The sequence below is a fragment of the Argentina silus genome, assembly GCF_951799395.1.
Source record: "Argentina silus genome assembly, chromosome: 9".
Lineage (NCBI taxonomy): Eukaryota > Metazoa > Chordata > Actinopteri > Argentiniformes > Argentinidae > Argentina > Argentina silus.
The window spans coordinates 10,290,643-10,308,030 of NC_139663.1; the positions used below are offsets into that span (position 1 = coordinate 10,290,643).

General features: G+C 47.9%; 1 protein-coding gene across 1 annotated transcript in view; it reads right to left on the reverse strand.

Moving 5' to 3' along the window:
• asic2 (acid-sensing (proton-gated) ion channel 2) overlaps window positions 1-2,272 on the reverse strand; it is a gene marked incomplete at both ends in the record, with an annotated part of 205,278 nt that extends 203,006 nt beyond the window's left edge. Inside the window, one exon of the mRNA XM_083676824.1 lies at window positions 1,700-2,272. Coding sequence (XP_083532950.1) covers window positions 1,700-2,272 — 573 coding nt within the window. The remainder of the gene's footprint in view (window positions 1-1,699) is intronic.
• Window positions 2,273-17,388: the final 15,116 nt, after the last annotated feature.

The window sequence follows — 17,388 nt, forward strand, 5'->3', positions numbered from 1 at the left end:
TGTGTGTGTGTGTGTGTGTGTGTGTGTGTGTGTGTGTGTGTGTGTGTGTGTGTGTGTGTGCGTGTGCGTGTGCGTGTGAGTGCATGCATGTGTTTTTTTATTTTGATTAACCTTTTTTTCTTTGGAAAAGAGATGGGGATATACATTTTTGCCACTGCAGTGACAGAGAGCAAGGGATTTGAGGGAGAAAGGAGATAGAGAGAGAGAGAGAGAGAGAGAGAGACAGAGAGAGACAGAGAGAGAGAGAGTAAGGCAACAGGCAGTAGCTCAGGACTCGAAAGTATCAAGCCAACGGCTTCTTGTAGGCTGTCAACATGATTCTCCTTAAGCACGCAGGTCAAATGAGGGTCACAAGACATTGAGTACAGAATAACAACAGAGAGGGACGTGGTGATACAGATAGTCACTACTGACTGTTGCTAGCTGAAGATTCACTCCTGTGGATCCAACAGAGAGATATTGCAGAACTGCAGTTTGTCCTATTAGAGATTTCCAAGAGACACAGAGTGTTCAAGATTCCCTACTGGGGGGTCCAAAGGAGAGTGACTAGATAGGGTCAATCAAGAACAGCCTTATCACTGAGTCACAACAACATCAGACTACACAGTCACCAAAGGGTACCACTGCAAAAATCACAGAAGCCAACTCGTGATACGCATTGTTGCTTTCCAATTAGTGTTTGAACGTGTCTCGAGATGAAAAATGAAAATGCCAATCCATCTGGGCGTACAACAATAGCAGAATCTGGCATCCTTAACTGCAGTGATTCACAGCTGCCAGTTTTTAGACACAGCTTTGCCTTTGATATTTTCCCTTAATGGCAGGAATTATTGCTCTCCTCAAAGGGAACCATCATCAAAGTAGTTCAGAGCCTGGAGGCATTTTCTACCGCTCTGCCTGTGTACTACGTCAGTGTAACTACAAGACAACAACAACAACACAGGAGAACTCATTAGCATCAACCTGTACATCCAATCCGTGAGTGAACTGGAGAACCTGTGGCTGGACTGACTACAAGCTGTGGTTGGAGGCAAGAGCTGCCATTGTGTCAAGTTTCCCCATGTGTTTAGCCCAGAGACAGGGACTAGGGGGAAGAGACCTGTGAGCATTGAAGCTATACTGTGGATGGAATCCACAAGAGAACAACAAGACACCTGCAGTGTGTGTGTGTGTGTGTGTGTGTGTGTGTGTGTGTGTGTGTGTGTGTGTGTGTGTGTGTGTGTGTGTGTGTGTGTGTGTGTGTGTGTGTGTGTGCGCGTGTCTGTGTGAGTGTGTGTTCTGTGTGTGTGTGCGTGTATGTGGGTGTGTGTGTGCCTGTGTGCGTGTCTGTGAGTGTGTGTTCTGTGCGTGTGTGCCTGTGTGCGTGTGTGCCTGCAGTTCACAGCACTGACTGACACCACCAACCTGTAGACAGAAATGCAAAAAACACAGCAGGGGACTTAGAGCACCACAGCGTGGGAGGAAAACATCAGCTATCAACACACATCAACTCAACCCCAAAAGTGGAAAAACACAAACTGTCACTGGAAACCTCCTGACCAAACACAGAAGGACACATAAAGCTCTAACACGCCACAGCCGTGGTCCCCTGAGTGGGGTGACATCACGCCTGGGCTCCACGCAGCAGCAACGGATCTGACTCAGACCAGGCCAGGACCAAGACCTGAGTAAACACAGGTAGGTGGATGAGTGTACTTACGGTTTTGAAGTCGCGGTGGCTGCACTCCTGGCCTTGGTAGCGGCAGTAAAGCATCATCTCCTTCAGGTCGTGGCCCACCCTCTCTGTGAACTCTCGCATACTGAAGGGCTTGGGCCTGTAGGCGGTGAAGTTGGCCCTGTCTGTGAGGAAGGCCAGCACATCCGGCTCGGCCAGGTGGGGCTCAGGGATCCTCAGGTGGACGTCCAGTAGGGCCAGCAGCTCCCCGGCGTGGTACAGGTCATTGCGGGTGAGGCGGCTGAAGCGGTAGGCGTTCAGGTTGCACACGGTGACGGCCGGGAACACCAGGCTGCCCGACACCACGGCGTCCACGCTGGTCACGTGGGGATAGGACAGGAAGTAAGCCAGGCGCTCGGCGCTCTCCAGGACGAGGAGTCCGAAGCAGGAGAGCAGGGCGGCAGCCCAGAGCAGGCGGCGGGGCGTGGGGCGTCCGTAGGGAAAGATGTAGCGCAGGCCGTGGAGCGTGCTGCTGTGGGAGAACACCTGCCAGGAGGAGGGGCGCAGGTTGGAGCTCTCCCGGCTTCCCTCACTGCCACAGCTCTCCTTCAGGTCCATCATGACCCCCTCCGGCCCTGCAGCCAAGGAGCCCCCAATACACACACCTAGACACACACACACACACACACACACACACCCACGCCCACACACACACACAGAGACAAGGAATGTCAAAGAGTACCCTTAGAAGACACAACCACAGCACAGCAACCCATAATCACACTTTCTGTCGAGAGAGATAGAGAGAGAGAGAGAGAGAGAGAGAGAGAGAGAGGGAGGGAGAGAGGGAGAGAGAGAGAGAGAGAGAGGGAAAGACACACACCTGCAGCACAGAGAAACAGAGCAAACCAAGCCACTCACAAGAAAGTATCAAGCCAAAACACAGACCTACAGACAAGAGGAAGAACACATGAGCCAGAGACCCTCACAGCCACAGTCACCTCTCAAGAGAGAGAGAGAGAATAAAAACAGAGAGAGGAGAAGAGAAAGCTGCTCCTTCAGGGCATCCCTTTTTCCCCCACCCCCCTCCATCCTCTGTCCCTTGAGCTGATAGTTATTGTGGATGCCAGCCTCTCTGTGGCTCATACTACCTCCCCCTCTCCTCCACCACCCCCCCCACCCCCCCGCTGCCCTCCCCTCCACCCCCACTCCCCCCCGCCCTCCTCCTGCCCTCTCTCGCTCTATGTGACTCTGTGTTTTCGTTGACAAAATCCCAGAGGTAAGTCCACCGTGACAGAGAGCCAGAGAGTCATTTAAGCCACGAGCCAATCAAAGCCGCCTCTGTGTACTCAGTGTCCCCACTTCTCACACACACACACTCACACACACACTCTCTCTCTCATACACACACACACACACACACACACCCACGCACACAAACAGAACACATACACACACACATACATAAATACAAAAACATCCAGATCTCTGGATCAACCTGTACGACTAATGACAAGCCTAAGCACCTCTCGTTCAGCCTAGCGAGATGACATCCAGTCTGTGCGTGAGTGTATGCGAGTCTAAGTGTGTGTGTGTGTGTGTGTGTGTGTGTGTGTGCGAGCGAGAGAGAGAGAGAGAGAGAGAGGGAGAGAGAGAAGGGGAGGGAGTCGGGGAGGGACGGAGACAGAGCCGCCGATGATCAGAGCCGCCGGTTCGTCGCGCATGCCGATCCAAACTCCTCCCGCTCTCCTCTGGCCAGACGCATCTGCTCTCCCTCCTCTTCCCAGCTCATCCGTGCAGGCAGTGAACAACAGTGGAGCCAGGAGAGACGGGAGGCGCACACACACACACAGACACACGCTCACGCAGAAATAGAGAGAGAGGGAGAGGGGGAGAGAGAGAGAAAAAGAGAGGGGGCAGAGCACGCTCACTCTCCTCGCTCTTTCTCCACAGCAAAGTCTCTTATAGAATCTGCTTCTGTTTTTCTTTGCTCTCCCTCATTTTTCTTTTTTCCGCCCGCCTGTTTTCATATTCCACATCACACCACTAACCGAGTGATGGATGGATGTGAGACGCAGATTGTCGGGGAGACGGATGGTAGGGGAAAGGTGTGGGGGGGGGGGGGGGTGGGTGGGATCACGAGGAGAGAGAGAGGGATGGAGAGAGCCAGGAGGTGGGGGCAGGGGGGGGGAGGGGGTGAGGAGGTCTCTGGTAGAGAGAGGGGGCAGCGAGAGAAAGCAAGAAACAGAGAGAGAGTCTCCACTTTAACACTGATGATAAACACAGCAGTTTGTAGCCAGCGGGGCAAGGATCGCAGCACGATGTCACACAGGGAGAAGAACTAATTCATACTCAAGGGACAATCTCCAATGTATGTGTATCTCTCTGATTGCATCATGTGTGAGGGTTCATCACATGAATGTGAAACCCAGGGTGTGTATTTGTATAATGAGGGAGTGTGTGTGTGTGTGTGTGTGTGTGTGTGTGTGTGTAAGTGTAGGTTTGTTAAAGAATGTTGCACACAGACGTTTAACAGTGTGTTGCTGGGGGGTATGATGAGGAGAGAGCAGAGCAGCAAGTGTGAAGTAACATGGTGACAGGGAGAGACAGAGAGAGAGGGAGGGAGTGTGAAGAGGAGAAAGAGGAGGAGTGGCTCTGTGTGTGTTAAAATAAGGGGAGAGAAAACAGAGGGAAGAAGGGAAGAGCACTGTAAATGCATGGATGAAAATTAGATTAAATAGAAAGAGGCATGGAGATCAGGGCTCAGGAGTGATGGTGAGAATGTCTATCTATGAAGAAGACGAGGAAGAGAGGGAGCAATGGAAAAGATACATTTGCACAGTGCGGGCCCTGTTATGTGCACACCATGTAATCACACACTCTTAGTTACAATATCACAATTGTAAGCTGTTCTATTTCCCACCTGGTCCCATAACTCCTTAGTATGCCGTCCACCGCCATGACCACCACAAACACACTACGACTGCTCTAGTCTCGACTGCTGCACTGATGATGAACCTGCAGCTTGGTTTAATATTTCTAAGGTCAGCTGGTTGAGTATGTCAATCAGTTAGCCCCATTTGTGACGAGGCGTACTGCTTTATACATTTGGGATAGACTTCTACATCCAAATGTAAAAAGTAGTAAGTCTAGTCACAAATGGGGCTAGTCAATCAGTCATGGGGGACTGTTCTGAAGGCTCAGGCCAACAAAATCTGAAGATGTCATAAAGCTGCATGAAGCAACAACAAAAAAAATCCAGGGCATCCTGCATGGTGGGTGTTGTTGGACCCTCACCATATTGCATGCTCCAAATAACTTGAAGACGAAGCTTGCTTTTCAGAACCCAAAAAATCTGCAGTGTTGGTAAATGTATTGTTGTTTGTCTATTTTAGCACAGTCATGCTTTTTATTTGAAGCAGGCAATATAATTCATGTTTTGAAAAGAGCCCTCGGCCACCTCAGGCATTGTCTTTTTTAACACGAGCACAGCTTGGCGCTCTGGGAGTGAAAGTGGGGCCTACATTCAAGGACTTATTTTACTTATTTGTAATTTTGTATTTTTTTGTTGTTAATATTTTGCTTATATATTGTTGTTTTATGTCCTATGCACCAACCTCACCAATTCAATTTCCTGTATGTGTAAATATACGTGGCCAAATAAAATAATTCTGATTCTGATTAAGGTGAGGTTAGGTTTCAACCTACAGGCTTAATGCTCCTGAGTAGGGTGACCATTGACTCTGCACTGTGTCTATGAGGAGTCTGAGACTCCTGTACTCCGCGCGGCGTTGTTGAACATTTATGAACCTTAGCCTACTTTAACCAGTTTCAAGGCAGGAGCTTCACTTTCATGGCGACGAGTCATCCGTCAGCTAGATATCATGTGGTACAGAAGTGTGGTACGTGATGGGTACACCGCGCGACTTGGCATAAACCTGCGCAGACATCCATCTAAACACTTTGATGTTTCTTTCATAAGTTATTCAAATCTTATAGGCTAAATTGGTATGAAATTCCCTCTCTAATCCTTAACGGTTGAGTAATCAGCTGATACCTCTTGCTCAGTCAACTCGCATGCAAAGCTGATTTCGTCACCATGATGACCATCATTTTTAGATACAGTTGAGAGGGGATCATATAGTCTAACACAGCGTATTGATTGCAGGGCCTTGGTCGGACAACCTGTGGCGTGGAAGAACTGAATTAGTAGGCTACTGTAGGTGGTGGAGTCCAGAAGCAGTAGTCACGTCGCCCCCTTGTGGCAAAGAAAGGTTGGCCTGAGGTGCATCTGTGTATCTGACTTCTACATTTCTGTGTAAAAGAACAGCATTTAACATTCTGTTCGGGCAAACAGAACAACATTTAACATAGGAAAAAGTCTAAAATCGTAGGCTGTGATAAATGTTTTTGTATCTTCTCGAACACTAGCATGCAAACAGCAGGAATGAGACCATGACAGCATAGAAAATCAGGAAAAATAGCTAATTGGATTGGGGCAAATTAGGTCTTGGTTAGATTCAATCGTGTATCAATATAGGATGAGCATCAAAAAAGCAGGAAAATGTCACAACCTGAAACGGATCTGAAACACCCACCCACACACACACACCCACACACACCCACACACACACACCCACACACACACACACACACACACACACACACACACACACACACCCACACACACACACACACCCACACACACACACACACACACACACACACACACACACACACACACACACACACACACACACCACTCCATCCTATATCAGTCAATCACACCATATGAAAATGAATTTCGCTATGGTCCCAGGCAGCTGCAGGGTTTGTCAGCTCCTTAACGACTTAATTAAGCAAATCTCCCCCCTATTCCCCATTGAGGTAATAAGCATAGTTTTACAGGGATTAGTCGTCTCCAGGGTTGAAGATAAAGTCTTTATTATTTACCACAATTTCTATGCTTAGCTAATGCCATCTTGAGGAGATTAACATTTACCCATAAAACCAACTGTTAGGGATATTCTACAGAGTGCAGCTTACTGTATTTGTCTATGTATTTGCCCTTGAGTCATAGTTTTATTAAAATTGCATGACTATCCCTCCATGACAACCTAGCCTATTACTCAGGTGGGATATTGGACAGGTTTTTTGATGAGATTCATTGTTACATTTACACTATGACAGAATTGTATATGTTGACTGTCATCCCCTTGTAGGTCTCTCAGGTTGTGCCCTAGTGAGTGGCAAGCTTGCATCTACCTGAGGAATGACTCAGGTGTTCTTTGAACCTTATTGTGGGTTAGGCAATGTATAGTCAGCTACCAGTGTTTTCAGGCTTCATCTATATCAAGGTTACTCTCAAGCAGTGTTCTTCATCTTCACTATATGCCATTTAGCTGACACTTTTATCCAAAGCAACCTACATTGCAGTGAGTGCATACATTTCAGTATATATGGTCCCAGCGGGAATCAAACCCACAACCTTAGCATTGTTAGCACCATGCTCTACCAACTGAGCCACAGAGGACCACCTATATGAACTCTGTCATAGGCCTACACTGTCAACTGTAAGCCTCCGCATAAGCCCCAGAGGACATCAGCTGGCTACCACTGCTGCCATCTCGGACAACTGCCATTGGGCAATCCCAAAAATGAGTACCGCACCAAACCAGACCAGCATCTCTCTGACTTATCCCCTAACCCCTGTGCGCTAATGTTTCTCATGTTGAGTGAGTCTCCCAACTTCAAAAGCATAACTTCACTAAGTTTCCACCAAAGATAAAAAGCCTTTCTTACCACTAGGTTTCAGTTGAAAAGAAAACCACCACAAACAGGAATTAAGTGTTGACATTTTATCAAATAATTAATAAAGGGCAAAGGCGTTCCTGATACGCTTGTGAAGATAGAATAAGTAATTACACTTTCATAACATCTTTAATGGCTTATGAAAAATAATCAGCTATTTCCAGGACATAATTAGAGAATCTAAAATGGGGGAGTGTATGCGGTGCTAGGAGAGGGTGGCTGTGGTTCATTATTACCGCACGATAGGGACGTTGGATGTTGAAGGCCAAAGGGCAAAACTAGAATGGGAATATAAACTTCTACCGACACCTATGCACACGCACACGCCACAGCACCTCTGCTGGTGACATTGGTTCAGGTTAGGGAGACAGGGATATGCATGCAAACATTCAATTAGGAGCAGGCAAGAGACATTGGAAGGGGTGAAAGAGACAATTGGACTGATCTGAATGTATAGCAGTGCCTCTGACAGCAGACTGGGGAGTGATAGGATGGTAGTTGTGCTGGGAGAGGTTTGGTTGGGCCAAACTGCAACAGCCTTGGTAAGACCCCATTTGTCAGGCTGTGACTTGTTGCCGTTCAGGGCTGCCCCAGACAGAGATAGGCCACAGTTAGCCAGACAGGGAAGAAGGGTTTAACAACACAGACGGACTAAAACCCCTAAATTCCCTCCCCTTAAATCACTGCACGGTGTTAATGCTTGCTTAAGAGGCTGGGCCAGAACATAGCCACAGGAGGAGGTTAGGAGAGGCTGGGAGGTGGGGATGGAGGGAGTAGCCTACAGTAGGAACATGACAGAAATGAGAAATGTAAAGATTGTGAAAGGAAGTGTATTCCGGACAGACAAAGGCCCCAACACACTGCTCCGAGCTCCATGGCTAGCCTGTTTGTAAAGGTAGCACCCAGAGTCAAATATAACCCTCCGAACCACTGATGACAGATCATTTGCGACTGTCTTAAATAAATTACCACCTGTCAAATATGAATCTGGGTTTGACTAATGTTGGTAGATACACTCACAGAGCACTTTATTAGGAACACTATACTAATACTGGGTAGGGCCTCCCTTTGCTCTCAAAACAGCCTCAACTCTTCGTGGCATTGATTCCGCAAGTTGTTGGAAATATTCCTTTCAGATTCTGGCCCATGATGACATGATTGCATCACGCAATTCCTGCAGATTTTTCAGGTGCACTTTCAAGCTGTGAATGTCCCGTTCTACCACATGCCAAAGGTGTTCTATTGGATTCAGATCCGGTGACTGGGAAGGCCACTGAAGAACACTGAACTCATTGTCATGTTCATGAAACCAGTTTGAGACGACTTTTGCTTTGTGACATGGTGCATTATCATGCTGGAAGTAGCCATTGTGGCCATGAAGGAATGCACATGATCAGCAATAATACTCAAATAGGCTGTGGCATTCAAGCGATGACTGATTGGTATTAACGGGCCCAAAGTGTGCCAAGAAAACATTCCCCACACCATTTTTACACCACCTCCACCATGAGGTGTACAGGTGTTCCTAATAAAGTGTTCAGTGACTGTATTTCTTATCAGTAGCCTATGGTATATTGAGATAGGCTGGAAAGTTACCGGAGCTTGTAGTGCTTGTTTTATTCATTTCCAAGGATTTGACAGTATTATTTGAAAACAGTCAATTGACTGGTCCGGTCTGAGGTGCGCTCTCCTCTTTGCACCATATTATGACATTTTTAATGATAACAACCTATCACTTTAGCCGCACCATCACGAGATGAATCGGCGTCACCTCGAAACTCCTAACAATCTCTATTGCGAGACGCACTATTCATCCACGTTTTGTCAAAATTGGGCCAATCAGTGTCATTGTGTAAATGCCGCATCTGTATGGCAAGACGCATCATTCACTCAAGATTCGTCAAAATTGTCCCAGTGGTGTCGGAGATAAAAGCATGTGACATACGAACTGACAGAGACCGAAACATAGGCAATGAGAGAAGGGGGAAGCTCACACGTTTTTGAGTTGTAAATATAGAAATATAATAGGCCACTGACAATAATGGTTCACTGTATGGTTGCAGCTGAACCCCCGCCATTCCTGATGCAAAATGAACCCAAAAATCGCCCTGAATAGTGACGCAATCCAGTCGCCAAATATGTATTGTGACGTTTCAAGTAACCAAGTTCTAAAAAGCAAGTCAAGACAGATTTCGCCAGTTGTTTCACTGTATTTGTCCCAGGTAGTCCTTGGGTTTTCAATCTAGCCGATATGCTATATCTACCACTAGATGCTTTCTGTAATGGTTGGACCACACGACCACATTGACATCGAGATTTTAACGGTTACGGTAAGAGTTACGCCTTAGGTTAGGGATTAGGGTAGTGTCGTCCCAAGGATCGCACTTAACATCTACCATTAAGCTGTATGATATGATAGGCTGTATAGTAGGCCCTAGGTTAAAGGATGGAGTTCTCAATTTGATAGGGCAGATCCACATCTAGGCCTACCATTTTGATGTCAGCTTGTCGGTAACCCCAGGTATCTTGGGACTTAATTATCAGAACATGTAATATCATGTCTTGAGTCATGTCATGTCTGTCTCATTATCCAAACCTAAGAAAACCTCTATAGAGGATGCTTGGACCCATGGACACCACTCCTGTGAGTAGTACTATTACATTGACTAAGTTTTTGAACTGCAGTTCCTGACAGCATTATCTCATGGTCTGTAGGCTATACTCTGAATTTAAGATAGCAAAATGAATCTACAGTCTGTTATGCTTCAGCAAGTTGATGGTTTACCATTCTTTATTATTCACATGGATTATTCTCTGAGTCTGTTACAAACTATTGAGTTGATTGTTTTGCCATAAGAATGACGGAAGGCGGTGCCCTGGGAACGGCCAAAGTAGGCCACATGATGATGAACCAGATGGCCCTGAAGGTAAGCATTACACACCCCTGATGATTCTAATGATGCTCCTTTATCTAAGTAAATGTGAGGGGTGGGGTTTGATCCCGGGTCTACCACAATAAGCCAAGAGGCCTTCCTCAAGGTCTGAGGGCTACACTTGAGTTTGCATGTCTAAGGCAGCGTGATGCCAAATCACCTCTGCTACATGAAGAATGAAAGAGCCAACCCCTCTTGTTCCTATTTCACAGGGAGGAGCCAATGGAGACACGGCGATGGGGGTGCGCCTTTAAATGTTATCCATAATTATAACCCCATCATTAACCATTACCATTACTACCACTCCATGGCCAATGATAATGCCCCCATCCACCGTCCAACCGAACGGACATCCAGGGAGGAAGGTTAGTCTCCAGCAGAGGGGGAACCATGGGACGACCATAAGCATAACCTTTACCTAAACCTAACCTTAACCTTAACTGTAACCCTTACCCTTACCCTAAATCTTACCTTTACCCTAAACCTAACCCATACCTTAACCAATTTAAACCTCAATCAATTCAATGAGGTGACGTCAGAGTTGGGCTATTCCAAGGAACCCAGTTCGCATTTTATTTAGTCTCCACTGTTACTGCTCAGCACTCATGTTATTGCTGTAGTACAGCCTACCAGAGGGCTTTGTCATCTAATTGGGGTTATTTTCCTGCATTAGTGAACCCTGCACCACAGCAAGGTTTCCAGGGGCAGGGAGCTGCCTCGTCATCCCTCCCTGGCCCTCTGACAAGGTAGGGGCTTTTCACAACATTAATTAACAATATTAACAAAATCTACCCAGAGATATATTGTGATTGTAATTGGGTGTAGGTGAAAAAACTATGAAGATATTGGTTTGTATATACATGTGTGCTTGCTTGCTTACAAAATTGACAAATAAACTAAACTAAACAATGTGTGTGTTTTCTCTGTTCTAGTGCTGAGATGACAGCTATGGCCCAGGCCATGTCCCTGGAGTCCCTAATGCAACATGCCCAGTGGTGTTTCCATGCCCTGCTTTGCAGGCAGAACGCCATTGCCAAGGTAGTGTCAAATGAGTCTCACACTCATCAGGATATGTAATGTGTCCCTAATGAGTATGATGGTTGTAGAGATGGTGATAATATGATGGTGATGTTAATGAATTATGACATTTGTATAGATACAGAGGAACGAGGAGGAGGCCACCCCTGAGGAGAGGGTGCCCCCACAGGAGGACGAAGCTGTCCTCTCTGAGAAATCTCCCCAGGAGGACCACCGGGAGGTCGCAGCTGCAGCTGCAGTTCCCATGGAGGACCACAAGGTCCTCTTTGAGAAAGTTCCCCAGAGGGACGAGTTGGAGGCCGCCCTTGTGGTGAGTGTGCCACACCAGGAGGACGAAGCTGTGAGTGTGCTCCCCCAGGATGATGAAGCTGTCCCCCCTGAAAAAGCTCCCCATGAGGACCACGACAAGGCTGTCCTCATTGAGACAGCTTACCAGGCTTCTCTCTTTGAGGGAAGTGTGGTTCTGCAGGGGGGCCTGAACGCTCAGAGGGACCAAGGGGAGACCATTGATAAGGATGCGTCCCCTGCAGCCGCAACTGCAGCTCCCATGGAGGGCCAGGAGGTCCTCTTTGAGAAAGTTCACCAGAGGGATGAGGAGAAGGCCACCCTTGAGGTGAAAGTGACCATCCGGGAGGACCAGGAGGTCCTGTTTGAGAATGTCCTCTCTGAGAAAGCTCCCCGGACAGAAAAGGAGGAGGCCGCCCATCAGGTGAGTGTGGCCCCCCAGGAGGACGAAGCTGTCCCTGAGAAAGCTCCCCAGGAGGACCACAAGAAGGCTGTTCTCACTGAGGCAGCTCACCAGGCTCCCCTCTTTGAGGGCGACTTGAATGCCCAGAGGGACCATGGGGAGGTCGTTGATATGGATGCGTCCCCTGCAGCCGCAGCTGCAGTTGCCATGGAGGACCAGGAGGTCCTCTTTGGGAAAGTTCCCCAGAGGGACGAGTTGGAGGCCGCCCTTGTGGTGAGTGTGCCACCCCAGGAGGACGGGGCTGTGAGTGTGCTCCCCCAGGATGATGAAGCTGTCCCCCCTGAAAAAGCTCCCCAGGAGGACCACGACAAGGCTGTCCTCATTGAGACAGCTCACCCGGCTCCCCTTTTTGAGGGCGGTTTGAATGCCCAGAGGGACCATGGTGAGGCCATTGATATGAAGGTGGCCCCTGCAGCTGCCAGCTGCCAGGAGATCCTCTTTGAGACATCTCCCCAAGAGGACCACGGTGAGAATGTCCTCCTTGAGAAGGCTCCTCAGAGGGATGAGAAGGTGCCCGCCCTTGAGGTGAGTATGCCTCTCCAGGACAACGAAGCTGTCCTCCCTGAAAAAGCTCCCCAGGCTTCCCTCTTTGGGGTAAGTGTGCCTCCGCAGGGGGGCCTGAACGCCCAGAGGGACCAAGGGGAGACCATTGATAAGGATGCGTCCCCTGCAGCCGCAACTGCAGCTCCCATGGAGGGCCAGGAGGTCCTCTTTGAGAAAGTTCACCAGAGGGATGAGGAGAAGGCCACCCTTGAGGTGAAAGTGACCATCTGGGAGGACCAGGAGGTCCTGTTTGAGAATGTCCTCTCTGAGAAAGCTCCCCGGACAGAAAAGGAGGAGGCCGCCCATCAGGTGAGTGTGGCCCCCCAGGAGGACGAAGCTGTCCCTGAGAAAGCTCCCCAGGAGGACCACAAGAAGGCTGTTCTCACTGAGGCAGCTCACCAGGCTCCCCTCTTTGAGGGCGACTTGAATGCCCAGAGGGACCATGGGGAGGTCGTTGATATGGATGCGTCCCCTGCAGCCGCAGCTGTAGTTGCCATGGAGGACCAGGAGGTCCTCTTTGGGAAAGTTCCCCAGAGGGACGAGTTGGAGGCCGCCCTTGTGGTGAGTGTGCCACCCCAGGAGGACGGGGCTGTGAGTGTGCTCCCCCAGGATGATGAAGCTGTCCCCCCTGAAAAAGCTCCCCAGGAGGACCACGACAAGGCTGTCCTCATTGAGACAGCTCACCCGGCTCCCCTTTTTGAGGGCGGTTTGAATGCCCAGAGGGACCATGGTGAGGCCATTGATATGAAGGTGGCCCCTGCAGCTGCCAGCTGCCAGGAGATCCTCTTTGAGACATCTCCCCAAGAGGACCACGGTGAGAATGTCCTCCTTGAGAAGGCTCCTCAGAGGGATGAGAAGGTGCCCGCCCTTGAGGTGAGTATGCCTCTCCAGGACGACGAAGCTGTCCTCCCTGAAAAAGCTCCCCAGGCTTCCCTCTTTGGGGTAAGTGTGCCTCCGCAGGGGGGCCTGAACGCCCAGAGGGACCAGGGGGCCTCTGCTGAAGCTCCCCAGGGGGACCTTGACGTCGTCCCTCGTAGGCCATATACCCCTCAACTGTTGGAGGAGGTGTATCTCCGGAGTTCGTCCCGAGAGCCTTACACCCCTCCACAGGGGCTAAAGGGATTTTTGACCAGGGACTCTCTCCTTGAGATCCCTCCTCCTATGTGGGATGAGGAGATTGGAGGTATTGCTCCAGGTGGGAAGATGATTGCTCCACCCAGAATGGATGTCAGTGGGGAGCTGCAGCAACATCTGCTTGGCGCTGTCCCAAAGAAGCGGGCACGTCTTCCCAAGGTAAGTGCTCCGTCCAGATTACACACAGAGGTATGCACTCTGTCAGAGGACATGGAGCAGGACTGTGATCTAGTTGCACCCAGAGATCCACATTTCATCTACTGTTGACACCATACACATCTCTATCTCATGAATCACAACTTAATCAGAATAGGCAATGTGTAGCTCACTCTAGAAGGCGGTTTGCTGAACATTAAGCCTAGTCCTGGACTAAATCCATTGAAGATGCTTTTTAGTCGAGGGTTGGGCTTAATTTATATTCAGGAAACCGGCCCTAGAAGCTCACTCTATTTCACGTGTATATCCTTCATCCCAAATGATGAGCAGTGTCATGTTATTAATCAAAGTGTGTCCTGTTTTGATTGCTTGGCTGATGTCTACTGCAGACCTATCCTGGACCACCACCTCCACCACCTAAGGAGAATCCTGGTCCAGGCTTCTACGCCAGGAGAAAAGGTGATTTTTGCTTATGAGGGATGATGGTCTCTCTTTCAGCAGCTGAGCATCTGTGAAGAGAAGGCACAGTTCATAACAAAAGTAGTGTGTGTCTGAGGGATAAATACGGTCAGCAATAGGAATACTGTCTGTCCTATATTGAAACTGAGCTTAATGTCATGCTGTACTGAGCAGAGGTTTTCTTTCTTCTCAGACGTACGGAGCAGGTATGTTGATTTCGTGTTCCTAGCTCAGCAGGCAGCCCTTAGCCAGCCAGCTAAACCCAAAGAGGCTGAAAACAGCAAGCCAGGGGCTGGGTCCCTGCTGGAGACCCAGGCCAAGAAGGGGTGGACCAGCTGGCTCTTCAGGGAGAAGAAGAAAGAGGCGTTCCTCCCGGACGATGACTATAAACCTGTAAGAAACACGCTCATCATAACCTTTAGGGAAATCTCAGTGAACACAGTATCTTTGGCCATTTTGCACAAGGAAACTTTTGCACAGGGAGGGATTTTGTAGATCGGGTGCTGATTATTAGGGAGTGATGGATAAATGTAGAAAATAATAAAAAGTGTTTTTTGTTGAGTCTCAGCTAACTCCAGTACAATCAGTATTAAAGTAATAGAGACACAAGTAATAATATAACATTAACCAGATTCCTCACAAACCTTAAAACAGGAAGCAAGGCTTTACAATTTGTATTATACTGTTTTTCTTCTTTCTGGTTTGATTGTCATCCCTTTCATTTCCTTCCTTAGTGCGTCTTTGATAAGAACATTGACAGATGGGTGGACACCAGCAAGCCCCAGGGCGAGGTATTCACTTTTAACTGCCATGTCTAAAGCAGTAGTAACAGTTGTATTCATTTAAACTGTGAGAGCATTTCTGTTAATCCAACATTTACTTATTCAGCTTAGTCTCAGTGAGCTGAGTTTTCTCCAAGACAGACCCTCTCATATTTACAAATAATTTTAACATTTAGTTTCTTATTTTTCACAGAGCAAGCCAATTACACCACTTCCTCCACCACCAACAACACCTATTCCTAAAACGGTGACCCCCAAGATGGTGCCCATGATAGCGGTTCAGCCAGGTGGTTTAGGGTACTCCAGCGCTCCTCCCCCTCCAACCACAATGAACTCCAGAGGAGCAGGTGAATATGACTGGAGCCTACACGTGTGCTTAAAGCTTAATTTATACCTTCCGTGTTCACTTGGGCAATAGCAGATGTCTGTGGATGGATCCTGTGTGGAGATTCACACACATCCCCAAAAAAGCCAGTCCCTGCACAGATTTCCATTGTTTTGGCTAAATGTCATGTCATAGATACATGCAGATGTCTACAAAAGGTATACATACAAACCCCTATCAGATTGATATCTGCGTCCACTATGAAAAGCTGGGCTGGGCCTGTATTCACAAAGCGTCTCAGAGTAGGAGTGCTGATCTAGGATCAGTTTTGCCTTTGGAATAAGATTATAGGGACAGATGAGGACCTGATCCTAGATCAGCAATCATACTCCTATGGGACCAGATGCCATTTTGGAGGTATAAATCAGTCTTCATAATGCATCAGCCAATCATGACTGTGATGATGATGATGATGATGATGATGATGATGATGATGATGAGGATGATGATAATGATAATGATAATGATGATGATGACGTGATCTTGTTTTCCCTACTAACAGCACGTCCCGGGGGTAAGTATCCCACCCTGCTCTACCCCTGTGTGAGTTCTATAACAACTCCACGCAAGGAACCTGGACCACTGCTGGGACCAATGGACCTGGCAACCCAGATGGCACCCATCCCATTGCCTATCGGGGGTCAGTATTGAGTTCAACTAGAAGTGTCCTCTCTTTACTCTGCTACAAGCCTGATGTGCTGGTGATCTGAGAAAATCCAACATTTTGAATAACTGTTTGTTGGCATCAGATAACCATCAGTGACTTTATGTCTGTCAATGCACCCTTATGTGTGTCAAATTAGGCTTGTTAGCAGGCTTCTTGACAGGCTAACTCCTTATTCTGCCGTAGCCATTCATAACTGTGTGATGATCTCCTGCTAACACACCCAGGTTTGATGCCATTCCCCTTGGACCACGTATCAATGATGACGCCCAGCCCAGTGCCATTCCCATTGGAGAGTCAGTATTCATTTGAGTAATAGGTTTTCTCTCTTCTCTTCGACAATCCAGATAGGTGATCTAAGGCATCTCTGTTTGATGGTGGAAATCAGATTCCCATTAATGATTTTTTTGCCAGTCAATGCCTTTCTTATGAATATGACAATATTTTGGCTGCAGGCTTCATGACAGAAATCTACAGCCCTCAGCCAAAGGCCCTGCAGAAATCAAGTTTGAGTATTGGCTATGGCTGTTTAGAACAGACAGTGATGTTTTGTTCTTTCCTCTGCAGCTCCTGAGGAATATAAGGAACCTGAGGAGAGGTTCGTCTGTGGTCCCCTGGGAGCCATTCCTAGGCGTGTTGTGGTAAGGTCAATACTATCCCAGCCATTCTGATAGAGACTGTTCAGGAGACAGTCGTTGAGGTCATGAATTGAAACCAGAGGGAATTTATTTTGATACAGAATACAGTGCTATCACCCCTCTTCACAATACTAATACACGGTAGATTACACATTTCAATATGTTTTCTCTTTTATTCACCTTCAGATTCCTCGTGGACATCGCGGCTCTTCTGACTGAGGTGTGTCTCTCTGGACAATCCAGCGCAGTTGCTCACTTTGTGTTTTACTGCTTTGTGTGAATGCAAAAAAATAATTTTCATTAAGATTATTTCCTAAACTTTAAATTCTTTACAGTAACATACAGTATGACTGAAGTAACAGTGATAAAAAAATTACTTCTTCTTTCTTTCAGAAGCCATCGACGAGGCTCCAACTTTCGAGTTCAACACATCACCATAAAAA